The sequence below is a fragment of the Triturus cristatus genome, chromosome 12 (assembly GCF_964204655.1).
Source record: "Triturus cristatus chromosome 12, aTriCri1.1, whole genome shotgun sequence".
NCBI classification, from domain to species: domain Eukaryota; kingdom Metazoa; phylum Chordata; class Amphibia; order Caudata; family Salamandridae; genus Triturus; species Triturus cristatus.
The window spans coordinates 59,818,658-59,845,393 of NC_140595.1; the positions used below are offsets into that span (position 1 = coordinate 59,818,658).

The 26,736-nt window shown below is 47.8% G+C and overlaps 1 protein-coding gene across 1 annotated transcript; it reads right to left on the reverse strand.

Moving 5' to 3' along the window:
• Positions 1–1,840: 1,840 nt before the first annotated feature.
• On the reverse strand, positions 1,841–25,594 carry LOC146772464 (diencephalon/mesencephalon homeobox protein 1-like). The gene is made up of 4 exons (XM_085638253.1): positions 25,464–25,594; positions 18,019–18,227; positions 12,709–12,884; positions 1,841–2,252 (listed from the first exon to the last, which is right to left on the reverse strand). Exons 2-4 carry the CDS (start codon positions 18,173–18,175, stop codon positions 1,863–1,865), a joined length of 723 nt encoding a protein of 240 aa, XP_085494379.1. The 5' UTR covers positions 18,176–18,227; positions 25,464–25,594; the 3' UTR covers positions 1,841–1,862.
• Between the last annotated feature and the right edge of the window lie 1,142 nt (positions 25,595–26,736).

The following is a 26,736-nucleotide window of genomic DNA, read 5'->3' on the forward strand; positions in this document are numbered from 1 at the left end:
TATTTGTGATAGTGCTGGCTTAAGTGACTGGGGACACTTCACCCATAGTGTGATTGTGAAGGACAGCATGTCCCTGTGCTTGTTTTCCATGTGTAGCTGTTTTTAGGTCTGGCTTTGTTTAATATGTTCATAGTGAGATTTTATGTTTAACAGATCTATGGTTAGTGTGCTTTTGTGAGTTTGTATGCGGTTGTGTTGATTTTTTTAATGTGTCCCTGAGCCCCTTCCCCTGCCGCCCTACCACTTTGAAACATCACCAGCCGCCACTGGTCTTGGTCTCTCCAAGCATGGCATTTTTATTCCTCGCAGCATGTGTCCTGTTCGCCACAAATCAGCAGTTGTGATTCGTAGGCTTGTGGCTGGAGGATCAGCACGAGGCATTGATCACAATTGGTAGAAGGTGTATGTATGTCTTGGCATCAGAGTATAATTTGTTTAAAAAAGAATACATCCAGGGGCCCAAAGTTTTCTATCGGAATCCACCCGCACTAGTTCTGACAACGGCCGGGGTTGCCGAAATTCAAGGTTGAATATTCATGATTCCAAGTCATACCTCTGTCTTCAACCAAGCCTTCAGTACCTGGTTCATCACTGTATAACCTTACATGTTCTATTCAATCCCTTCTTTCTCACCGTGTCACTGATTTCTTATCTTTCTCTTTCATCAGGCCCCTAAAAATAAGTGGTGGTTCCACCCCCCCCCCCCCCCCCCCCCCCTCGCTCCAAACCATCGGCACAAATTAGGCACTGAAGCTTGGAAACCAAAGCCTTAATACTCAGGTCCCCTCCCAAAGCTCCTGTTCTTTCGGTTGGCCTTAACAAGCATCAGTTCTCTTGTCCAGAGCTGCTGTTTCTAATGGGGATGCGCAAACGTGGAACGGGTTCCCTTTAAAAGGGCCGTCCATTGAATGATCTATCAACACACTCCAGAACCCCAGGTAACATTACCAAAGAAGGCAACATTCAAGAATGCCTATTGTTGGTGACTGTTAGAGACACAGGACTGTGTAAAGACAACTATTACATTCTCTACTCTGGATGTCCCCTTTAATAAGCTTCTGAGGTTAAAAAAATAAAACTTCAAGAAAAACATCCCAAGAAAATAGATTTGGCAGATAAGAAAATCCCAGAAAAGAACATGTTTAGGTAAAAACTGTTAAAAAAATGTTTTTTTCTTATTTTCTCCCACATGCAAGTTAGGCGAAATTAACTTGATTTTGCAATCGTCTCGAAATGTGTCTAATTTCGAAAACTTCCTTGCCAAAATTAAAATGTATACGCCCCTAATTTCTACTTATATGGTAGAGGCCGAGTCACGTTTTTAACACTCTTGAATTGGCATTGTGCATACTACCATGCTTATAAAATAAATAAAACAATCATTTCTACTGAGAATTTCTAGCACTGTCCCATTGCCTGCACTGAAGTGCCCTTACTGTTACCATAGAAGTAACAGTTCCCCGCTCAAAAGTGCTGAAACTGGCATTTCCGAGCACCCAGGGCCTCCTGAGAAGTGCTGGAATTATTGTATGAGAAGCACTGGTGTTCTGTTAAGAAGTGCCACGTCATCCAGAGGAAAGGGTCACCACTGCATTGGTGAACATAATAAAGTTTCTGTGCTGTGCATGGCACCCGATTAAAGATGGTTGAGTGCAAGGAAGGGTGGGAGACGGGCATGTCTTGAAATAGCAGGGGTGTATGAGGCTGCTTAGGGAAAGGACACTCTTAGTCATAGTCCCACAGTCTTCTCAACTGCAAATGTTTTCACAGAGGGGTCCACCACACTGTGGATCCTGGATGCAGGGGGCTGCAAAAGACTTCTTCCAAGCTAGTATCAGAAAGACCAACCTCCCCGCGTCAACCTATAGCCAGGAGTATGGCAGCAAGGGCAACGGAGGAAAGTAACTCAGCCTCCGAATATCTGCTAGCGGGCCAGAGATCAGCCCTAGGTCTTCCCTAGGCCCTGGCATGGGCTGGCGTTCAGGGGTTCCGGCCCACAGATGCACCCTCTGAGACTTCATAGGGGATGTGGCGGGAAACAAACAGAGGTCTTTCTTTGAGGTTTCACAGAAGTCCCCACTCACAGGTGAATCTGTTGCACGTTGTACGCTTTCACTCGCTGGTTTGGATGCCTTTTCTTTGCCGGCTGTGGCTTCTGCTGCCAGTGGACAGGAATCGCCCACCTTTGGCTTCTTATTTCCCTCACAGAGCTGACCCTTGCGGAACTTGGCGCGACGATTTTTAAACCAGACCTAAGAAAAGAAACAACAACACAGATTTAAATATGCTTTAGCAACATTTCAAATGTTCAATGATAAGAAAATAAGGAAAGGAACTAAAACAGGAAAAAGGGATACAAGAAAGAAAGGTAGGCAGTGGTCTTCCCAGGTTAAGTAATCACTCAGCACACAGGGCAAATAGTTATAAAGATCAGATTGAGAAAAAGCAAAAGGTGGCTGGGGAACACTAGTAAGAGACAACACAGAATAAAGCCCATTGAGAGGACCAACGACGGACAACCAAATACAAGGTCCAGTGCTAAAACAAGGATAAGCAGAAGCAACGTCCAGCATCACTTCGAGAGGCAGCTACATAGGGGGAAGCTAAAGGCAATGTCGAATTAAGAACAGCGGAAGGCAGTGGGCTAAACAAATTGCGAACCTAAGGCAAAATTTAAAGAGAAGCCAAACAAGGAGTGGTCAAAGGCAATGTCTAAAAAGAAAACAAACAAGAAACGGCCAAAAGCAATGTACTATGAAGAGGCAAACACTTTCCCACCAAAAGAAAAGTGTATTCAGAGGGCAAACATGAACGGTAGAAGGCAATGTCCATTGGAAACCATACAAGAGCAAAAGGCACTGTGTATTGAGCAGGCTAACAAGGGGCAAAGAAAGAAATGACCGATGAGAAGCAAAACAATGAATTGTCGAAGGTGAATTAAGTGGCCAGACAAGCAAAGAACAACCGAAGGCAATGCTGAATGTGACAACAACAATGAGAAGCTAAAGGCTCTGCTAAGTGGGAAGACAAACAAGTGGTAGCTCAACAAAATGCCCACTGATCGCAAAAGACCATGTCCAGTGCAAAGGTAATCAATGGAGCACTAAAGGCAATGGCCAATCAGAATACAACCAAGTGAGAGAAAACCAATAACGTGACAAATGAGGGGCTGTTGGGGCAACATCTAATTAGAAGACACAGGTCAACAGAAGATGCCCAATGAGGAAACAAGTGTTTAGCAGAAGACAGTACCATGAGGACACAGAGGAGAGTCACCAGTGTGGGACAATGTCAATTAAAGAGGGAAACAATGGACGGCAGATGGCAAACTCCTCTGAATATTGGTATGTTTTGCAAAGAAATGTCTAACACCATTTAAGGTACCGTCCACGAGGAAAGACACGTGAATCCTGAATGAAGAATCGGATAGATTATGGATGAATTTTTGATATGGTGTAGAGAGATATGTTAGTGAATTCATACAAGTCAATAGTTACATTCACATCATGGCAGGTCTTTATGAAAATTAGCAGAAATATCCTGTCCAGCCAGTGAATTCCATTGTGGCCAGTGTCATCAGAAATGTAACAGCTAACCAGTTGCCGGCTGTAAATGGACATGGCCTTTGCATTTTCTTACTTAATCGCAAGCTTTCATTGCACACTCAAAGAAAGAAAACAAGCTAGCCTGTGCCAATGCTACCTCCGAGGACCTAGCAGCCCTTGATTCCAGCAGGTTTATTTTATTTGAAATATACGATACGTCGCGGATAGGGGTCTTAATATGCGAGTTTGACTTCTGGAATGTGCACTACTTCCCAGACAGTTGCACCTAAAGTGAAGCAGCTAAAGCAGAAGCTTAAAGTCCATCCTAAGGTAGGAACTAAAATAACGTGCATGTTACGCCTAGTTGAAATATTGCTCTGTGTAGTGTGTGCAGCCAGGATTAACTTCAGAAAGGGCGGCCTTTCAAACGAGGCAGTCATTTTGAATCAATTGCTCTATGATGTGCCCCCAGAATATTGAAAAACATTAACGCAAAAACAAATGATCGAGGCATAAATATCTTGAAGAAAAATATTGGAACGGTAAGCATATTTTGGTAAGCTTTTGTTTACTCTATTTAACTTCATATATATGTATTATGGCGATACGTATCTTCAAGGCATGTAGATGGTATTTTGAATCTTGATATTTAAGCATTACTATTTTTGCACTAAAATCGTTTTTCCGTGCTATTTTGACATACAATCCCACCCAATCAGGGAGCTGCATGCAACAAGCTGTGCAGTCTCGTCTGATGAGCAATTATGATTGGACCCAACTTGCTATACCATTGGTTTGAAAGGCGCAACCTCTTAATCTGTCAGTCTCTGAGGCTGGTCATACTTTTTTGCCCCTGCCCCCATCTCCATAGTGCCCCTCGTATTCAAATGGATGTAATTAATGAAATATCATTTTTTAATTCAAGCAATTCTTTGGGTTTATTCTTATAGGATATTGTGCGAATTCATGATACTTTGGCTGTTTTATATTTTACTGTAGTGGTTGTTACCTCATTTTGTTGGTATTGTGCAGCTTCTCAACAATCATTCTAATCTCAAGGGTAAGGGTACTTTGTTAAAATTCTTATGCCGCATGAGCACTAGAGAAGAAGACAACGTGAAGACCTATTTTTTCATATTCTTTATAAAACAGGGTGGTGTAGTCATCCTGACCCGACCCGGAGCCTTGCCACGAGGCATGCCCTGGATTGCATGGACCATATCCCCCTCGCCAAATTGCGCATGTAGACATTGTTTGTGAGCCTCACCCAGGGACTGTAGTTGGATAGGATCAAAGTGCTTTGCCACCTCATCTGGGGGGCAGTGAGGGTGGAACTATACAGCGCAGCATAGTATGACTGCATCTCATGTGTGATATCCTCGTTGGAGTGGCAGAGATGTCCCTCTTCGTCGAGGAGGATCAGTGATGTAAGAACTATTTTGGTTCTCAATCAGGGATGCAAGAGTTTTCCCAGCCCTGTCTCCCTCCCAGTATCTTCGCCCAGTGGCCTCCTTATGGAGGTAGTGTGTTTCCCTCTCCGCCTCTTCTTGGTTCTATGTGAGGTTACAGCGCAACTGCACCAGTATCTGTGGGTGGTTTGACGTGAAGTATTGAGTCTCCAAGTCTCGCAGTTCCTGCTCCAGGCGGGATAGGCGAGTCCTCAACTCTTTGGACAGCACTCAGGTAAACTAGTGCCACACCTGGAGCCTCACCCTATGACCTGCCCTCAGTTCACCCAGTGTGCATGACATCTTAAGTAGCACTACGATACACAAAGCCAACACACACCCTACAGCCACTCAGGTAACATCAGCATAAAAATAATACACCCTCATGCGCACAGCATTACATCATAATTACCCATCTGGATTGTGATTCATTTATGGAAAACACTTTCCCAGCCAGGCATAAAAGCAAAGATTTCATCCAAGGAAAAAAAACCTGAAAGCCATTTGGCGAACCCATTTTAACTCATAAGATGCTGACATACACAAAGCACCAAACAAAAGCAGACACCTTCGAGGGGTGGCATCCCCAGATCCACATGAAAGGAAGCACAGGATGAAAAGGTGCATTGATGCCATAGTAATGGTAGCACGGTTTAAACAAATGCCAGTAGCATAACACATGCCAGTTGCATAACAGAACACTTGAGAATGGGGCAGCAAATATATACAAAGTGGCTATTTTGAAACGAAGGGTAGGTGGAAAAAACGATGCCATGGCTGGGAATTTGCCTGTGCTTGGTGCGCCTTATTTACAGAGCCCCAAAGCCGGCAGCAACCTTTTGGGTAGGAACTGGTGGTGTCTGTTCCACCCGGAATCAGGTGCCAGCTCCAAAGGGAGGTTCCGGCCTCCCTGTCGGTACGGAATACAGAAAGGGCATGAGCAGAGGTGGCCTCAGCATTGGCAGAATCAGCAGTGGTGGCACATTTCCCTGCTGCCTGCTTTTGGAGGCACTCAGTAGTTTGCAGATTCTGTGCCATTGCACTGCCTAGATTGTTGAAACCACAGCCTCACCATGGACCTCAAGGTGTGAAATCCAGCCTTCCATCTGAGCATTTATAGGGAAATGAGCTGTGAGACTTGAAAGAGAGAGAACAGATATGTGTGTGTAATGTGCATATGTGAAGGGTGTGTGTGTGTTATGGTATGCCTGCATTCAATGCCCTAAACCAGTGCAAACTGCTCTGACACCATTCCTTGAAGCAGAATCTGGGCTACTGGGTTTTTACACAGCAGTTGGACCCATTTAAGGAACCCCCGCCCAACTCCCAAGTCGTTGCAGAACTGACCAGACATATTTCCACTCCACCGAGTCTACACACACGTGTGCATGGGCATGTATAACTCATGCTGGTGACCAGACTGATCCTCATATTGAAAGTAGTGCATGTGTGAGAGTGTACGTTTAAAGATATGTGTGTCTTGTATGAGTGTGCGATAATAATGGGTGTGGCAGCCATAATGGTGGCAATTGTGGCCTGATGGGGGTCACCATTCACGTTTAACCATCATATGTAGCTTCTTGCAGGCTTTACTGATATCTGCAATCCACCTCAGGCATATTGCGAGTACGCATGACAACTGATGATAACCTCTGGCTTCTGATCAGTGTCCCTAGTATATGATTGTCAGCCTTGGCGTCTTGTGGTTATTAGACGCATATGGTGCCAACCACTCGCATTTGGAAGCTACTCTTGCAAATCTGCAGACGTCATGATTATATATTCAGTGGTAGTGGTCAAGAGTGGCAGGTTGACTTGGAATGTGGACAGTGGGAGAAGACAGAAAGAGATCATTTCTCTCATGTATAACTGACCTCGCTGGCAGCAGCAATTGAATACGAGGATTTTCAGCTCTTTTTTTGTACTGATCATTGGAGGGAATTGTGAATTGCCTTGACATTCAGGGGAATAGAGTTCCAGATTCTTGGTGCGCTTCCTGAGAATGACTGTATCGGGCTTTTCAGACGGTCAGTCTTCCTCGTAGCTGGAGTTTCAAATAGTGTGGTTTCTGACCGCCTCAATAGTCATGATCCTCCTGAAATCTGCATTTTACAACTAAGGTAGTTTGGCGTGACCATGTGAAGTTCTTTGTGAGTAATGCATGTCAGTTAGAAGACACCCCTTGCGTCTATGAGGGGCCCATTCAGTGAGATCAGTAGGGCAGATATATGGTCTTTTCTTCGGGTCTATGGCTACGTGGTGCGCTGCTTTGAAATGATTCATATGTCATTTAGGCATCCCCGCTAGTAGAGAGATCCCACAGACTACTTGTCACAGTATTTGTACCTCCACCACTTCTTTACAATCATTGTCAGGGATGAGCTGTTTGATGCTTCTCCGTAGCTTGAGTTGAATCTTAGCTCCCTTGGTGAGATCGTTGCTATGTAGTATATTAAAAAAATGAAAAAAACCTTACCTCCTCCTTCGTCTTCTCTACCGGCCGGTGTTCCAAGAACAGAAGGTACCCAGGCAGAGCTCCCCTGAGCCAATCACAATGCTGCAATGCAGCATTGTGATTGGTCTGAGGGCCATGGTGGTGCTCAGCCAGGGAATGGAAGCCTGGGCATGTTCTTCACCCAAGCTGTAATGCAGCCTGGGTGGGGAACATGCCAAGTGCGCATGAATGTTTGGCCAGCCCTAGATGGCTGACAGACATTCTTGCACACTTAGGGAGTGCAAACAACTTCTCCCCTGCTCTGTCAGCAGAGCAGCCCTGCCCGCAAAGCTGCCGCAGCAGGGACAATATAAAATGATAATTACCTCAAGTTATTATCATTTTATTTTTTACTTTATTACACTGCCGCAAGGCAGAGTGGAGACGCTACTCCGCCTTAGCGAAGGAAACGCCACTGATATATACATATAGACATGGACGGCAATTTGTTCAGCACCATAGCACTTTGAACATTTGCACATTCAATCTATACGGCAGAGCAAGATATATTTACAAGCTAGGCAGTCGACTCATTTGACAACACAGGAAAGTCGTCTTGTTTGAAACTAAGAGGCAAGATATAAAAAACAGCATTTAGGCTGATATAACACTTTCCTAAGTTTATGTATTTAGATAGTGGCGCAACATCTCAAATAATGTCTATCTAGAATGGAATTTAAAGGGTTTTTTGCAGCGTTACACCAATATGCTTTATGACTAATTGGAACAACAGTGACATAAGTTTGTGCACACTGTGTTTACCATAATATGTATATTTTTTTAAATTCAATTCATACATATTTTAGTCAATAGAATATTAGCATATTTATATCTTGTACAAAACAGAGATATATATTTACAAATGTATCTTTTTAATGACAAATTTCAGGTGTCGTTTTTAACCCGATATATTTTTCCATTCGTTTATGATATGTAATTTTATCAGATTTTCAGTATCTATACAACAATATGTTTACATTTGCCTGCTTATATGTTAATAAGAATATTTCCTGCATTTATATAATGTTACAACTTTGAGGAAGGTTTCTTCCATGTCTATGGTCATGTAATAATAATAATAATAATCCACATTTGTAAAGCGCGAACATTCACCCGTAAGGGTCTCTAGGCGCTGGGGGCCGTCGGGAAGATTAAGCAAGCTACTGCCCAGAGTCACATGGTGCTGGGCTGACCTGCCGCCGGCGCCAGGGATCGAACCGTGATCCCCAGATTCCGGAGTCAGTCGCCCTGGCTGCGACGCCACACCTCTTCCCCATGTGACACGGGAAGGTGCACACCCAGCAGTTTAAAAAGGTTTTGGCGGAATGGCTCTTAGTGTGTGAACAAGGGCATGGCTGTGCTCAAAATGCGTCACGAAGTAAGACAATAAAATTCTACCTGCCATCGCTATCAGGATCTGTTTGCCTCTGTGGAGGTTCGGATAGTTCTTTGCTGCAATATATATAGATATATTTTGCTGCTTGCCTGAGCCGCGAAGTGAAGCCCCGGGGCTGTTCTCAGCCCTCCAGCAGAGACGCCAATCGACGCCTTTGCCCTTGGGAGAAGATGCCGGTTTTTGGGGGAACAATCCAAACAGCGTGATAGTGATTGCTGCTACACAGCCCACTGGGGTGATATTTGAACAATAGTGATGAAATGTCAAGACAGCTCAATGTAGAAAGACCGGCACCACAAATACCATCAGGCCACAGGGGTGGCCACGCCCACCTGGGCGGGACTTCAACTATTGAAAAGTGGTGCCGAAAATCGTCTTGCCATTTCCTTCACAGTCCGGTGCCTTTGAGGAAGTGCTACATGCACGAAACGCGTCAGGCAGGACTTCATGTTGCTGTAAGCTGTATTTCCTCCACGCTGCTTTCCTCCTTGAATAAATGTGGCTGAAAACTTACCTTCTTGCGAGGCTTCCTTCATTGCAGGCACCTGTGTTTGTGGAATATATATATATATATATATATATATATATATATATATATATATATATATATATATATATATATATATATATATATATATATATATATATATTCAATCAAGGCTCCTGGTCAGGAAAAAATCCACACGCACTCCCTGGTATGGTGCAGTTCCAAATCAATTTAATAACATCCCAAGCATGGCAAGCAGGTTTACAAAACCCAACGCGTTTCAGTCAGCTTTGACCTTGTTCACGGGTAACAGTGATTTTTCACTCTTCTGTTTTTATACTAGTCACATGATGTTACATTTCGCTTAGCCTTATGGTCCTTGTAGTCCAGCGACCATAGTGGGATTATTATTAACCATTTTATCAGGTGTCAATTCATATATTTTAAACAAGTTTATGTCATCAATAATACCAATCAAATTATGGGTGCATGTATCAATTAAACATTTTAGTAATCCAATCGTCATATTGACTACTCTTTGTTAATCAACTTGTACCTTGCTCCAAACACTACAAAACAGCTGAAGGAACTGGAAATAGAGCTGGACAAAGTGGAACTAAACGCGGAATTGCTCAAATTTAAACAAGATCTTGAACATCAAATTGAAAAACATGAAGAAGCCGTACAATTGCGCAAACAGAGCAAATTTCAAAGAGACAAGGAAGATTACGCGGAAGGACGTATCTTCACTTACGCGAGAAAATATGATGTCCTAAAACAACAGGACAAAATGGACTACAAGGACCATAAGGCTAAGCGAAATGTAACATCATGTGACTAGTATAAAAACAGAAGAGTGAAAAATCACTGTTACCCGTGAACAAGGTCAAAGCTGACTGAAACGCGTTGGGTTTTGTAAACCTGCTTGCCATGCTTGGGATGTTATTAAATTGATTTGGAACTGCACCATACCAGGGAGTGCGTGTGGATTTTTTCCTGAACCAGGAGCCTTGATTGAATTTTACAACGGCTGACTCTGCCGTCTCCACAATTCTCGCACCGCCAAGAGCGCCAAATGCCGCCAACAACGAGTCCTCGCTGTGGAAATTTGAAAATATATATATATATATATATATATATATATATATATATATATATATATATATATATATATATATATATATATATATATATATATATATTTGTCCACAACACAACTCCCAACAGCTATTCAGTAACGCATATGATTAGTCATGTGGTTTGTAAACGCCCAATTGGAAATGACACACATATACATTTTTCTTTTGGGAATTCATTGCCCTAGTGCTTAACAAACCACAGTTTTTGCAAATCTGTCAACCTTGATTCAATTAGTTGGATTATAACATTAACCCGCAGCAATGGTAACATGCCCAATAACATGAATACCTCATGTGACCAATGCTTGTGTTATGCCATATATTGTGTTCTCTTTAATTCTTGATTCAGACAGAGTGTGTCTTAGATTGTATCTGTATGGATTTCCTTAGATCAATTAGAACACTCTGCAATGTATATTATTTTGTCACAGATAATATTGCTTTCTGAGTGTTTGTTTATCCAATATGCTACACAAAAACTAGTCAAATTAACTGTACTATGTGCTTACATTTCATGTAAATCAAGATTTCTTCACTGTCTGTAGCTGCTTTATGCCTAGTATGTCTTCTGTGGCCACTCTTAGCCATGTAGCATCGAGTGGTATTTAAGGGACTGAAAATGGCGGGCGCACTATGTGATTTACCTGATGACTGGCACAGATGCATGGAGGTGCCTGTGAATGCTGTGGCTCTGTCCACCGAAACGCCCAACGCTCATTTCTGCCTAAAATAAATACCTTTACAGATTCCTGGTTGCCGGTGCCTGCTTTCATCCTTGGAAGAGCAGGATTTATATAATATATATATATATATATTTTACATGTCAGCAAGGTAGCGACTAATATGCTCTATAAGCACTGGCAGCTGAGGAGCAAAAGCAGACAGGTGCAAGCAACTGCAGGTAATTAAAAAAATGGTCAAATGCATGAATAAATACAGGTAATAGTGTGTGTGCATGGGTACGCTTATGTGAGCAGGTGTTCTATATGTATGAGTGTTTGTGACTGTGTGTGTATGTGTGAGTGAAAGTGAGCAACGGGGGAACTGATAATAAATGACAGTGAGACTGAGTGTGTAACTGAGTGAGAACGTGTGAGTCAGCTTGAGTGAGAGTGAGACTGTTAGATTAAAGGTTAGTGCAAGTGAGTGAGCGTGACAGAGTGAGTGAGAATTCATGAGTGAAAATGAGTTTGCAGGAGTCCAAGGACGTTAGAGGTAGGGAGTATACGAGTGAGTGAGAATGAGGGTAAGTGATTGACTGAATATAAATGAACAAGAGTCGGTGAGTGTGTGAGTGTGTGTTATGCTAGCGAATCTGCTGCTGGCTTTGGTACACAGTGGTGATTGCTGGTTTACAGAGACATGCATGGCAAAATGCTGGTGCTGGCATACAGCGAGCAGCCAAGGCAAAATGCTGTTCCTCGTATTTTGTAAGACATTTGTGGCATAAGGGCAACTCATTGAAAAATGCTTGCTCTGGAATAGGGGAGGTAATTCTTGACATAAAGGGCACCAATGGCAAAATGCTGGCGTTGGTACACTATAGGTAATTCTTGGCATTTAGGACACTTATTGCAAAATGCTGGTGCTGGCATAATGGAGATAATTCTTGGCAGCAAGAAAACTGTGGCACATGGGGGGGGGGGGGGGGGGGGGAGGACAGGCAACCATGACAAATTGCTGGCCCTGACATATTGGTGGTAATGTTTGACATATGGGTGACTCGTGTTATGAGGATAGCATCAATGGCAACACGTTGCCACTGGCAAATTGTCTTTAAATCTTTGCATGTGGGAGGCGCCCATGATAAAATGCTGGTCCGGGGATGATTAACATATGGATGCTCCCACTGCCCATTTCGAAAAAAATAGGGTCAACTCTTAGGGAGCCTCAAGCTTCATTTTCTTGGCAAACTATGAAAGTATTTAAACGTTTAAAGAGTGCCCTTTCAGAGCCAGTGGCAAATGAGGGAACTTTCCAAACCCATCTTAAAACAATCAGCTTGTTTGCTTTTCTCGCTTGCAAGAATTTGGGGTAAGTATTACACCTCACCACTCTAATGGTCACGTGCCATCACTGGTACTCATCCCAGAATACATTCCATGACACCGGTAATAACAGGAGCAGCTTCATATATACGTCTGAAATAAGCTTGGGCATTGGACCCACTAGAGTATCTATAGAAATAAGCCCCAATACCTGGACTCTGGCTTCGGGTAAGTTGACGTAGAGGGCCAGCTGCTCTCTCATGGCCACGTCAGGGTACTGTGTCTTCTCAAAGGCCTTCTCCAGCGCTTCAAGCTGAGGGGCGGTAAAGGCGGTGCGGCTGCGCCGATGTTTAGGATGGCTTCCATACCGGGCCTCCAGCAGGACTTCTATGAAAGACACCAAGCGAGCAAATCAGGAGACAAGAGTGGTCAACAGAGGAAGGGAAAGAAGAGTGGGCCAACAGAGGAACGGAAAGAAGAGTGGGCCAACAGAGGAAGGGAAAGAAGAGTAGGTCAACGGAGGAAGGGAAAAAAAGAGTGGGCCAACAGAGGAAGGGAAAGAAGAGTGGCCAACAGAGGAAGGGAAAGAAGAGTGGCCAACAGAGAAAGGGAAAGAAGAGTGGTCAACAGAGGAAGAGAAAGAAGAGTGGGCCAACAGAGGAAGTGAAAGGAGAGTGGTCAACAGAGGGAGAGAAAGAAGAGCGGGCCAACAGAGGAAGGGAAAGAAGAGTGGTCAACAGAGGGAGAGAAAGAAGACCGGGCCAACAGAGGAAGGGAAAGAAGAGTGGTCAACAGAGGGAGAGAAAGAAGAGCGGGTCAAAAGAGGAAGGGAAAGAAGAGTGGTCAACAGAAGGAGAGAAAGAAGAGCGGGCCAACAGAGGCAGGGAAAGAAGAGTGTGCCAACAGAGGAAGGGAAAGAAGACAGAGGAAGGGAAAGAAGAGTGGGCCAACAGAGGAAGAGAAAGATGAGTGGGCCAACAGAGGAAGGGAAAGAAGAGTGGGCCAAAAGAGGAAGGGAAAGAGGAGTGGGTCAACGGAGGAAGGGAAAAAAGAGTGGGCCAACAGAGGAAGGGAAAGAAGAGTGGCCAACAGAGGAAGGGAAAGAAGAGTGGTCAACAGAGGAAGGGAAAGAAGAGTGGTCAACAGAGGAAGAGAAAGAAGAGTGGGCCAACAGAGGAAGTGAAAGAAGAGTGGTCAACAGAGGGAGAGAAAGAAGAGCAGGCCAACAGTGGGAGAGAAAGAAGAGCGGGCCAACAGAGAAAGGGAAAGAAGAGTAGTCAACAGAGGGAGAGAAAGAAGAGCGGGCCAACAGAGGAAGGGAAAGAAGAGTGGTCAACAGAGGGAGAGAAAGAAGAGCGGGCCAACAGAGGAAGGGAAAGTAGAGTGGTCAACAGAGGGAGAGAAAGAAGAGCGGGCCAACAGAGGAAGGGAAAGAAGAGCGGTCAACAGAGGGAGAGAAAGAAGAGCGGGCCAACAGAGGAAGGGAAAGAAGAGCGGTCAACAAAGGGAGAGAAAGAAGAGCGGGCCAACAGAGGAAGGGAAAGAAGAGTGGTCAACAGAGGAAGGGAAAGAAGAGCGGGCCAACAGAGGAAGGGAAAAAAGAGTGGTCAACAGAGGAAGGGAAAGAAGAGTGGTCAACAGAAGAAGGGAAAGAAGAGTGGGCCAACAGAGGAAGGGAAAGAAGAGTGGTCAACAGAGGAAGGGAAACAAGAGTGGTCAACAGAGGAAGAGAAAGAAGAGTGGGCCAACAGAGGAAGGGAAAGAAGAGTGGTCAACAGAGGGAGAGAAAGAAGAGCAGGCCAACAGTGGGAGAGAAAGAAGAGCGGGCCAACAGAGGAAGGGAAAGAAGAGCGGGCCAACAGAGAAAGGGAAAGAAGAGTGGTCAACAGAGGGAGAGAGAGAAGAGCGGGCCAACAGAGGAAAGGAAAGAAGAGCGGGCCAACAGAGGAAGGGAAAGAAGAGTGGGCCAACAGAGGAAGGGAAAGAAGAGTGGTCAACGGAGGAAGGGAAAGAAGAGTGGGCCAACAGAGGAAGGGAAAGAAGAGTGGCCAACAGAGGAAGGGAAAGAAGAGTGGTCAAAAGAGAAAGAAGAGTGATCAACAGAGGAAGGGAAAGAAGAGTGGTCAACAGAGGAGGAGAAAGAAGAGTGGTCAACAGAGGAAGGGAAAGAAGAGTGGTCAACAGAGGAAGGGAAAGAAGAGTGGTCAACAGAGGAAGGGAAAGAAGAGGGGTCAACAGAGGGAGAGAAAGAAGAGCAGGCCAACAGTGGGAGAGAAAGAAGAGCGGGCCAACAGAGAAAGGGAAAGAAGAGTAGTCAACAGAGGGAGAGAAAGAAGAGCGGGCCAACAGAGGAAGGGAAAGAAGAGTGGTCAACAGAGGGAGAGAAAGAAGAGCGGGCCAACAGAGGAAGGGAAAGAAGAGTGGTCAACAGAGGGAGAGAAAGAAGAGCGGGCCAACAGAGGAAGGGAAAGAAGAGCGGTCAAGAGAGGGAGAGAAAGAAGAGCGGGCCAACAGAGGAAGGGAAAGAAGAGTGGTCAACAAAGGGAGAGAAAGAAGAGCCGGCCAACAGAGGAAGGGAAAGAAGAGTGGTCAACAGAGGAAGGGAAAGAAGAGCGGGCCAACAGAGGAAGGGAAAAAAGAGTGGTCAACAGAGGAAGGGAAAGAAGAGTGGTCAAAAGAGGAAGGGAAAGAAGAGTGGGCCAACAGAGGAAGGGAAAGAAGAGTGGTCAACAGAGGAAGAGAAAGAAGAGTGGGCCAACAGAGGAAGGGAAAGAAGAGTGGTCAACAGAGGGAGAGAAAGAAGAGCAGGCCAACAGTGGGAGAGAAAGAAGAGCGGGCCAACAGAGGAAGGGAAAGAAGAGCGGGCCAACAGAGAAAGGGAAAGAAGAGTGGTCAACAGAGGGAGAGAGAGAAGAGCGGGCCAACAGAGGAAAGGAAAGAAGAGCGGGCCAACAGAGGAAGGGAAAGAAGAGTGGGCCAACAGAGGAAGGGAAAGAAGAGTGGTCAACGGAGGAAGGGAAAGAAGAGTGGGCCAACAGAGGAAGGGAAAGAAGAGTGGCCAACAGAGGAAGGGAAAGAAGAGTGGTCAAAAGAGAAAGAAGAGTGATCAACAGAGGAAGGGAAAGAAGAGTGGTCAACAGAGGAGGAGAAAGAAGAGTGGTCAACAGAGGAAGGGAAAGAAGAGTGGTCAACAGAGGAAGGGAAAGAAGAGTGGTCAACAGAGGAAGGGAAAGAAGAGGGGTCAACAGAGGGAGAGAAAGAAGAGCAGGCCAACAGTGGGAGAGAAAGAAGAGCGGGCCAACAGAGAAAGGGAAAGAAGAGTAGTCAACAGAGGGAGAGAAAGAAGAGCGGGCCAACAGAGGAAGGGAAAGAAGAGTGGTCAACAGAGGGAGAGAAAGAAGAGCGGGCCAACAGAGGAAGGGAAAGAAGAGTGGTCAACAGAGGGAGAGAAAGAAGAGCGGGCCAACAGAGGAAGGGAAAGAAGAGCGGTCAAGAGAGGGAGAGAAAGAAGAGCGGGCCAACAGAGGAAGGGAAAGAAGAGTGGTCAACAAAGGGAGAGAAAGAAGAGCCGGCCAACAGAGGAAGGGAAAGAAGAGTGGTCAACAGAGGAAGGGAAAGAATAGCGGGCCAACAGAGGAAGGGAAAAAAGAGTGGTCAACAGAGGAAGGGAAAGAAGAGTGGTCAAAAGAGGAAGGGAAAGAAGAGTGGGCCAACAGAGGAAGGGAAAGAAGAGTGGTCAACAGAGGAAGGGAAAGAAGAGTGGCCAACAGAGGAAGGGAAAGAAGAGTGGTCAAAAGAGAAAGAAGAGTGATCAACAGAGGAAGGGAAAGAAGAGTGGTCAACAGAGGAGGAGAAAGAAGAGTGGTCAACAGAGGAAGGGAAAGAAGAGTGGTCAACAGAGGGAGAGAAAGAAGAGTGGTCAACAGAGGGAGAGAAAGAAGAGCAGGCCAACAGTGGGAGAGAAAGAAGAGCGGGCCAACAGAGGAAGGGAAAGAAGAGTGGTCAACAGAGGGAGAGAAAGAAGAGCGGGCCAACAGAGGAAGGGAAAGAAGAGTGGGCCAACAAAGGGAGGGAAAGAAGAGCGGGCCAACAGAGGAAGAGAAAGATGAGTGGGCCAACAGAGGAAGGGAAAGAAGAGTGGTCAACAGAGGGAGAGAAAGAAGAGCGGGCCAACAGAGGAAGGGAAAGAAGAGTGGTCAACAGAGGGAGAGAAAGAAGAGCGGGCCAACAGAGGAAGGGAAAGAAGAGTGGTCAACAGAGGGAGAGAAAGAAGAGCGGGCCAACAGAGGAAGGGAAAGAAGAGTGGTCAACAGAGGAAGGGAAAGAAGAGCGGGCCAACAGAAGAAGGGAAAGAAGAGTGGTCAACAGAGGAAGGGAAAGAAGAGTGGTCAACAGAGGAAGGGAAAGAAGAGTGGGCCAACAGAGGAAGGGAAAGGAGAGTGGTCAACAGAGGAAGGGAAAGATGAGTGGTCAACAGAGGAAGAGAAAGAAGAGTGGGCCAACAGAGGAAGGGAAAGAAGAGTGGTCAACAGAGGGAGAGAAAGAAGAGCAGGCCAACAGTGGGAGAGAAAGAAGAGCGGGCCAACAGAGGAAGGGAAAGAAGAGCGGGCCAACAGAGGAAGGGAAAGAAGAGTGGTCAACAGAGGGAGAGAAAGAAGAGCGGGCCAACAGAAGAAGGGAAAGAAGAGCGGGCCAACAGAGGAAGGGAAAAAAGAGTGGTCAACAGAGGGAGAGCAAGAAGAGCGGGCCAACAGAGAAAGGGAAAGAAGAGTGGTCAACAGAGGGAGGGAAAGAAGAGCGGGCCAACAGAGGAAGGGAAAGAAGAGTGGGCCAACAGAGGAAGGGAAAGAAGAGTGGGCCAACAGAGGAAGGGAAAGAAGAGTGGGCCAACAGAGGAAGGGAAAGTAGAGTGGTCAACAGAGGGAGAGAAAGAAGAGCGGGCCAACAGAGGAAGGGAAAGAAGAGTGGGCCAACAGAGGAAGGGAAAGAAGAGTGGGCCAACAGAGGAAGGGAAAGAAGAGTGGGCCATGCGCTTGTGGAGCACAAGGACGTGCACACCAGAAGTCCCTGACAGGTCACCAAGGGTAGCACCATGTGAAGATATCCTATCACAGGCAAGGAATCACATCCTCTTAGCACAGCCATGGATGCCAGTTAAGAGTAGCCTGGGGGCGCTGGGACTCGATGTTGCTTGATCCTTGGCACCCCTTGGCAGCTCCTGCTGCTCTCAGAGCTCAAGAAGGCAGGAACGGCTGTGAACACATTATTGTCTTCTTGCATTTCCCACTCACTCCTTTTCCATGTCCCTGAGATCAGCAGCAATTAGGAGGCTATGAAGGGGTAAAGGGTGAGACGTGGATCTGTGTGGTCCTTAGGGGTCAAATGACATGTGGTATCACTTTGTCTAACCCTCTCATTGTGCTGCTTGTAAGAGAGAATAGATTAACTTAATACTGAGGTATAAATGCTGTCTCTCACTCCCTCACATTCCGGGCAGCCCCCTCCCTCACCTCCATCCTACCTGCCAGGTGGTCCACCAGGGAGATGGTGTGCAGAGGCGACGCTTGGATGCTCGGATAGGAATCCAGGGTCTGCTGCTGCAAACTGTAGAAAAGCGACAGCGGGCTCACAGCGCCTCCTGCAGGTACCGGGTAACCATTGCTGTCCAGGTAGTACATCCTGGGTTTTTCAAGGGAACCGATGAACGGCCACAGACGATCTCCCTCCTTACTAGAACACACAGAAGCAAAAAACACTCATTCTAACTCTGCCTCGGATCAGGTCTTTGCAGAAGCAATGCTCTCCGCATAGCAATAGACCACGCTGCAAACTGCTTCTTGGCGCTTAAGTCCCTGGTCGCATTATTACCCACATTGAACATATAAAGCATAGACATTAAATATTCTATCCTCTGACCTGCTTAGTAAACACAGATCGCTGCAGCGCAATCGCAACCGACTGAGCTATCGCACTGAGCTAAATATCACATCTCCCCTGCACGGGAGAGCGTAGGACAGCGATGAAACAGTGGCAGTCTGCCTCTATCGTTCAAAGGGAAAGGAGTGGGGGATCCCTCACCTTTTTTAATAATATGCTCAAAGGCGCCATCTTGTGCCACGTTACAGTATTTGGGGCCGAGGAGCTGTGATACCAGCAACCTCTTATCGGTAGGGACAGAACATCTGTATGGTCACAAGGACATCGTTCAACCAAGAGAGCAAACCTGTACCAAGAGAGTGACAGGCCAGTGAGAGCACCCCTGTGCATTGGGACCTCGCCGGGAGCCTCCCAGGCCAACCTCGGGCGCCACTGCGTCAGCCCGAAGCACCCGTCTGCAAGAGTGACAGACCGAAGCACCCATCTGCAAGAGCGACAGACCGAAGCACCCTTCTGCAAAAGTGACAGACAGAAGCACCCTTCTGCAAGAGTGACAGACCAAAGCACCCTTCTGCCACTGCTACAGACCGAAGCACCCTTCTGCCACTGCGACAGACCGAAGCACCCTTCTGCAAGAGCGACAGACCAAAGCACCCTTCTGCAAGAGTGACAGACCAAAGCACCCTTCTGCCACTGCATCAGACCGAAGCACCCTTCTGCCACTGCGTCAGCCCGAAGCACCCTTCTGCCACTGCGTCAGCCCGAAGCACCCTTTTGCAAGAGTGAAGGACCAAAGCACCCTTCTGCAAGAGTGACAGACCAAAGCACCCTTCTGCCACTGCATCAGACCAAAGCACCCTTCTGCCACTGCGACAGACCAAAGCACCCTTCTGCAAGAGTGACAGACCGAAGCACCCTTCTGCAAGAGTGACAGACCAAAGCACCCTTCTTCCACTGCATCAGACCGAAGCACCCTCCTGCCACTGCATCAGACCGAAGCACCCTTCTGCAAGAGTGACAGACCAAAGCACCCTTCTGCCACTGCATCAGACCGAAGCACCCTTCTGCCACTGCGACAGACCAAAGCACCCTTCTGCAAGAGTGACAGACCGAAGCACCCTTCTGCAAGAGTGACAGACCAAAGCACCCTTCTTCCACTGCATCAGACCGAAGCACCCTTCTGCCACTGCATCAGACCGAAGCACCCTTCTGCCACTGCGTCAGCCCGAAGCACCCCTCTGCCACAGTGACAGACCGAAGCACCCATCTGCAAGAGCGACAGACCGAAGCACCCTTCTGCAAGAGCGACAGACCGAAGCACCTTTCTGCAAAAGTGACAGACCGAAGCACCCTTCTGCCACTGCGTCAGCCCGAAGCACCCTTCTGCCACTGCGACAGACCGAAGCACCCTTCTGCAAGAGCGACAGACCAAAGCACCCTTCTGCAAGAGTGACAGACCAAAGCACCCTTCTGCCACTGCATCAGACCGAAGCACCCTTCTGCCACTGCGTCAGCCCGAAGCACCCTTCTGCCACTGCGTCAGCCCGAAGCACCCTTTTGCAAGAGTGAAGGACCAAAGCACCCTTCTGCAAGAGTGACAGACCAAAGCACCATTCTGCCACTGCATCAGACCGAAGCACCCTTCTGCCACTGCATCAGACCGAAGCACCCTTCTGCCACTGCGACAGACCAAAGCACCCTTCTGCAAGAGTGACAGACCGAAGCACCCTTCTGCAAGAGTGACAGACCAAAGCACCCTTCTGCCACTGCATCAGACCGAAGCACCCTTCTGCCACTGCATCAGACCGAAGCACCCTTCTGCCACTGCGTCAGCCCGAAGCACCCCTCTGCCACAGTGACAGCCCGAAGCACCCATCTGCAAGAGCGACAGACCGAAGCACCCTTCTGCAAGAGCGACAGACCGAAGCACCCTTCTGCAAAAGTGACAGACCGAAGCACCCTTCTGCAAAAGTGACAGACCGAAGCACCCTTCTGCCACTGCGACAGACCGAAGCACCCTTCTGCAAGAGTGACAGACCAAAGCACCCTTCTGCAAGTGTGACAGACCGAAGCACCCTTCTGCCACTGCGTCAGCCCGAAGCACCCTTCTGCCACTGCGACAGACCGAAGCACCCTTCTGCAAGAGTGACAGACCAAAGCACCCTTCTGCAAGTGTGACAGACCGAAGCACCCTTCTGCCACTGCGTCAGCCCGAAGCACCCTTCTGCAAGAGTGACAGACCGAAGCACCCTTCTGCCACTGCATCAGACCGAAGCACCCTTCTGCCACGGCGAGAGACCGAAGCACCCTTCTGCCATGGCGACAGGCCGAAGGACCCTTCTGCCACACCGACAGACCGAAGTACCCTTCTGCCACGGCGACAGACAGAGGCACCCTTCTGCCACGGCGACAGACCGAGGCAACCTTCTGCCACGGCGACACACCGAGGCATCCTACTGCCTCGGCGACAGACCGAAGCACCCTTCTGCCACAGCGACAGACTGAAGTACCCTTCTGCCATGGTGACAGACAGAGGCACCCTTCTGCCACGACGAAAGACAGAGGCACCCTTCTGCCACGGCGTGAGACCAAAGCACCCTTCTGCCACAGTGACAGACTGAAGCACCTTCCTGTCACAGTGACAGACCAAATCAAACTTCTGCTACGGTGACAGTGATCTACCCGTTCTACCAGGGTGACACACACACCCACTGAACGTGACGATGTGGCACGTAGGTGCACCCACTATACCAGTGTGGAACGGATATGCAGTCACTACGCTAATGTGACACACAGGTACAGTGTACACCCACTCTGCAGTGCACCACACAGATCCACCCACAGTGCCAGAGTGACACAGGTGCGCTCATTCTGACATTGTGACACTTAACTACCCCCATTCTGCCAGTGTGGCACAATCACCCACCCATTATGTCAGCATGAGGTGAAGGTGCACCCGTCAGACGAATGGTAGGGATAGATTCTGCAAGTGTGAGACAGCCACCACCAGTTTTGCAAACAAGAGACCTACAGCCTTCCATTCCGGCAGTGTGACCCACTGATCCAGCGTGGCCTCGTCGCCTTCTTCTCTTGGTACTGGTACCCCCTGGGCACGCCGGTGCTGTGAAAAGGACCAAACATAAGGTAACGTCCGTCTTGGCTGAGCTAACTCCTGTGCGGCGATTACTACTGTAATGCAAGTGCAGCGTGTGCCCAGGAGGGGGGGAGGGGCGATGTTCATCGCGTCCGATAAAATGTGCTTCCAGGGCTCAGTATTTATCAGGTGCGATCATTATTGCCTATCAAGAGTCTCGCCTTTCAAAAAGGGTTTAAGATATAGATTTGAATGTTTTTCTACCAAAATCTGCATGTCCTGGTATTTGCCATCCGTACATCGCCAGGTGTGACCTCCTGCAACAGGCCGCGGGGATGCGCCTTTCTGGCCTACGGAAGTTACCGGGTGCAGTGAAGTGGGCGCAGTTTATAATTACAATACTCTAAAAACAAGGAGGCATATTTACAAGCCCCCTGCGCCGCCCGTGCGTCACTTTTAATACAGGAAAAAGTGGCGTACCTGCGGCGCAAGGGACTTGTAGATAAGCCCCAATGGTTTGTTCGGAGATGACCCATCTGGCGCACCTGTGACCATGACCTAAGCATCAGTGGACCTTTGAAACAAACAGCAGCACACCGGGGGCAGCCGAAAGCACCGTGTGTACAACAACAAGCATCAGTGGCCCTTTGAAACAAGCAGCAGCACACCGGGGGCAGCCGAAAGCACCGTGTGTACACCACGGCCGGGAGCACTGGTAATCCATCGGAGTGCGACACTGGCGTTAACTTATTCAGTTGGAGCTTTCAAAAAAACTGCTTTCAAATTGCTCACAAAACGTGATGAACGATTATAGATTTGCACCTACAAATAGTTGTGTTCAATTCTCACCAGGTTTTGTTATTTTCCCCTTCTGGTAACTTCTAAAAAGTGAAAATAGGTTACCTTAGGCAGTCTTGTGTGAATGTTTGTGTGGTTGATTGAGGAGCGGTGTATGAAAGTTGGTTTAAGGTCTGTCCCCAAAGGCAGAATAATCTTTTGAAAATCTTATTTTTCTAAATCCTTTTATATGTTCATGTATATAAAACTGTTCACGTTTTTTCCATTCTTGTTTCTAAAATAATTTCTATACAAGAAAAATCATAAATTCTATATAATGAAGATAAATTCAAATAAATACTACTAATCAGTTTCATCGTGGTCGTTTTATGATGTCTTCCATGATGTACTGACTCTTTGGAATGATTTATCAGCATTGGCATTCCTTTGAAACAACCAGCAGCACACCAGGGGCACCCGAAAGCACCGTGTGTACACCAACAAGCATCAGTGGCCCTTTGAAACAAGCAGCAGCACACCGGGGGCAGCCGAAAGCACCGTGTGTACACCAGCAAGCATCAGTGGACCTTTGAAACAAGCAACAGCACACCGGGGGCAGCCGAAAGCACCGTGTGTACACCAGCAAGCATCAGTGGACCTTTGAAACAAGCAACAGCACACCGGGGGCAGCTGAAAGCACCGTTTGTACACCAACAAGCATCGGTGGCCCTTTGAAACAAGCAGCAGCACACCGGGGGCAGCCGAAAGCACCGTGTGTACACCAACAAGCATCAGTGGACCTTTGAAACAACCAGCAGCACACGGGGGCAGCTGAAAGCACCGTGTGTACACCAACAAGCATCAGTGGCCCTTTGAAACAAGCAGCAGCACACCGGGGGCAGCCGAAAGCACCGTGTGTACACCAGCAAGCATCAGTGGACCTTTGAAACAAGCAACAGCACACCGGGGGCAGCCGAAAGCACCGTGTGTACACCAGCAAGCATCAGTGGAACTTTGAAACAAGCAACAGCACACCGGGGGCAGCTGAAAGCACCGTTTGTACAACAACAAGCATCAGTGGACCTTTGAAAGAACCAGCAGCACACCGGGGGCAGCTGAAAGCACAGTGTGTACACCAACAAGCATCGGTGGCCCTTTGAAACAAGCAGCAGCACACCGGGGGCAGCCGAAAGCACCGTGTGTACACCAACAAGCATCAGTGGACCTTTGAAACAACCAGCAGCACACGGGGGCAGCTGAAAGCACCGTGTGTACACCAACAAGCATCAGTGGCCCTTTGAAACAACCAGCAACTCACCGGGGGCAGCCGAAAGCACCGTGTGTACACCAGCAAGCATCAGTGGACCTTTGAAACAAGCAACAGCACACCGGGGGCAGCTGAAAGCACCGTTTGTACAACAACAAGCATCAGTGTACCTTTGAAAGAACCAGCAGCACACCGGGGGCAGCTGAAAGCACAGTGTGTACACCAACAAGCATCGGTGGCCCTTTGAAACAAGCAGCAGCACACCGGGGGCAGCTGAAAGCACAGTGTGTACACCAGCAAGCATCAGTGGACCTTTGAAAGAACCAGCAGCACACGGGGGCAGCTGAAAGCACCGTGTGTACACCAACAAGCATCAGTGGCCCTTTGAAACAACCAGCAACTCACCGGGGGCAGCCGAAAGCACCGTGTGTACACCAGCAAGCATCAGTGGACCTTTGAAACAAGCAACAGCACACCGGGGGCAGCTGAAAGCACCGTTTGTACAACAACAAGCATCAGTATACCTTTGAAAGAACCAGCAGCACACCGGGGGCAGCTGAAAGCACAGTGTGTACACCAACAGGCATCGGTGGCCCTTTGAAACAAGCAGCAGCACACCGGGGGCAGCTGAAAGCACAGTGTGTACACCAGCAAGCATCAGTGGACCTTTGAAAGAACCAGCAGCACACGGGGGCAGCTGAAAGCACCGTGTGCACACCAACAACCCACAGGACCACTGCTACAATCAACCACAGCACGTCTGCAACCAACAGCAGAACAATATCACTAGTACAAAGTACAACAGGACAGTCTTTTAAATCAGCCGACCACCTTTTCAACCCACAGCAAAAATGTTACACCCAGCACGAAACAGTGGTGTCCTGAGTGTCCAGCGGAGCACTTTTACAACCAGGACACTACTGTTACAACGCACAGTACTATTGGTACAGCTAGCACTGCTGAGGCATTACAGAACATCAACAGAGCCATTGTTACAAACAACAACCCGGTGTTACAAACAACATCCCAGTGTTACAAACTGCACCAGTGTTACAAACAGCAGCACCGGTGTGCCCAACAGGTGTAACAAGCAATGCACTCCACAACACCACTGTTACACCCAAACGGGACCACCATTCACATCAACATCGTAACTGTTAAAGCGAAGAGCACCAATGATGGTAAGATAACAAACAACAAATCAAGCGGCACACCCAGCATAAATAACGTACGGTGTACATAACATCAATACTTGTACAAACCATAATACAAGCACTACACCCAACAGCAATTCGCCTAAGGAACTGTTCCAACGTAACATCCTTACAAACAATGGCAACATCAAAACACTTCCCAGAAGCACTGTGACAAGCAACAGGGTCACTGTAACACCCAACAGAACTACTAGTTCACCGATAACAGCACTGCACTACCTCTGTTGCAACCAGCGACCTCTTTTAGCAGTAACCCTCGACCCCTCCACATGCGGCAGTCAGCAGTCACGGTGATACAGGCACAGCATGGCTGGGCCAAGCAGCACTGCAAACGGTTGCAGCCATGACCCAATGGGAAGCAGTTTAAAACACGACAGCACGACAGCTACAGACAACATCAGCACCGCTGTCACGACAGCAGCACCTGTGCTACAGTCGTGCACGCACCAGTGTTACACGAACAACGCCACTATTACAGCGTCTACCACACACACTACGGCATCAGGGAGGCACCAAAAACACAACAGTTACCTCCTGGGGAAGGGGGCAGTGGAGGAGAGCGGAAGGAGAGGGGGTGGAGGGAAAGAGAGGAAGGAAAGGGAAGAGGAAAGAAGCTCTTCCTTGCCAGGGGTTCCTTCGCAGCGGCTTGCACGGATAGGTGACGGCCTGGCACCCTGCCCTCTGGCAGGGCCCGGCTTTAGGCGCTTGGGCTCTGTCGCCCCCGCGCTGTCTCTCACCTGTCCGCTGCGGGGGGCGGCGCCTTCTCCTGCCAAGCACCTCCGGGGAGGAGGTCTCCTCTGCTGCGGTCCACCCAAAACCAAAGGACACTTCTGCCCAAGATCAGCCTCAGCCTACGGGTACCGCAACTTCTCACCCTTGAGTTTATATAGGTACTGCGGCCTACCCCTGCCCCTCCCCATTCCGATCACCGTCCTGCCTATAGGGGTGCCAGCCAATCGGAAAAAGGGGCGCATTCGACAGGATTAAAGTGTTGCAGTATTGGGGGTGACGGGGGATGTTTTGAAGCTTTGAAGGATAAGCCCCTTTCCCGTTTCTATTCAATCGGTGATTATGTCTCGGCTATAGCTAAAGAGTGCCTAATTCTTTACCGCCGCCCCCTGCCTCCCCCTCTTATAGGTTGGTCCACAAGCAGGATGGCCAGGGGTTGCGTGCAGTCTGCCTGTGATGAGAGGCCCTGTTATCTCCATTCAAAGCGAACCCACAGCACGGGATCACCCGCAGATTTGTAAATAATATCTACATCTCTCAGAATCATCAATTCTGTCTCTCATCAGACACCTTCGACCATCTATTCGCTCTCTAGTCAAACCCCTTCGACCGTCTAACCAGACACATTTCACCGTCTATTCTGTCTCTAGTTAGACACCTTCGACCATCTATTCTGTCTTTAGTCAGAAATCTTCTGTCTCTAATCAGACACCTTTGGCCGTCTATTCTGTCTCTACATCAGACAGCCTCGGCCGTCTCTTCGGTCTCCTATCAGACACCAAAACAGTCTCTTTTGTCTTTAATCAGTCACCACCGCCATTCATTCTGCCCCAATCAGACACCTCCATTCATCTTTTTTCTCTAATCAGTCATCCATTTATTCTGTCGCTAATTAGGCACCTTTGTCGATTCCTTCGAAGTGTAATCAAAAACGGTGAACAGTCTACTCTGTCTCTAATCAGACAGTCTGTCACCCATCAGACACATTCACCTGTCTATTCTTTTTCTAAGACTCCTTCATCTGTCTACTCTGTTCCTAACCAGATGTGCCCACTCATTTACTTTACCCCAACCAGACACCTTTGTCCATCTCTTTCTGCTTTGCACAATCAGATGGTCACCCATCTATTTGATCTCTAACCAGACACTTTCACCATTAGACACCCTCACCGTCTATCCTGTCCCAAATCAGACACCGTCACTTATTTATTCTGCCTCTAATAAGACATCTTCATATGCAATCAGACAGTCAAATCAAAATCAAACTTTATTTCGCATTAA

Bases quoted from the DNA above. Each gene is read 5' to 3' on its own strand.
- LOC146772464 (XM_085638253.1), bottom strand. From the start codon at position 18,175: ATGTACTACCTGGACAGCAATGGTTACCCGGTACCTGCAGGAGGCGCT. The intron at 12,885-18,018 runs GTAGGATGGAGG...TGTCTTTCATAG, and splicing joins CCTGGTGGACCACCTGGCAG to AAGTCCTGCTGGAGGCCCGG. The intron at 2,253-12,708 runs GTATTGGGGCTT...TTCTTTTCTTAG, and splicing joins TACCCGAAGCCAGAGTCCAG to GTCTGGTTTAAAAATCGTCG.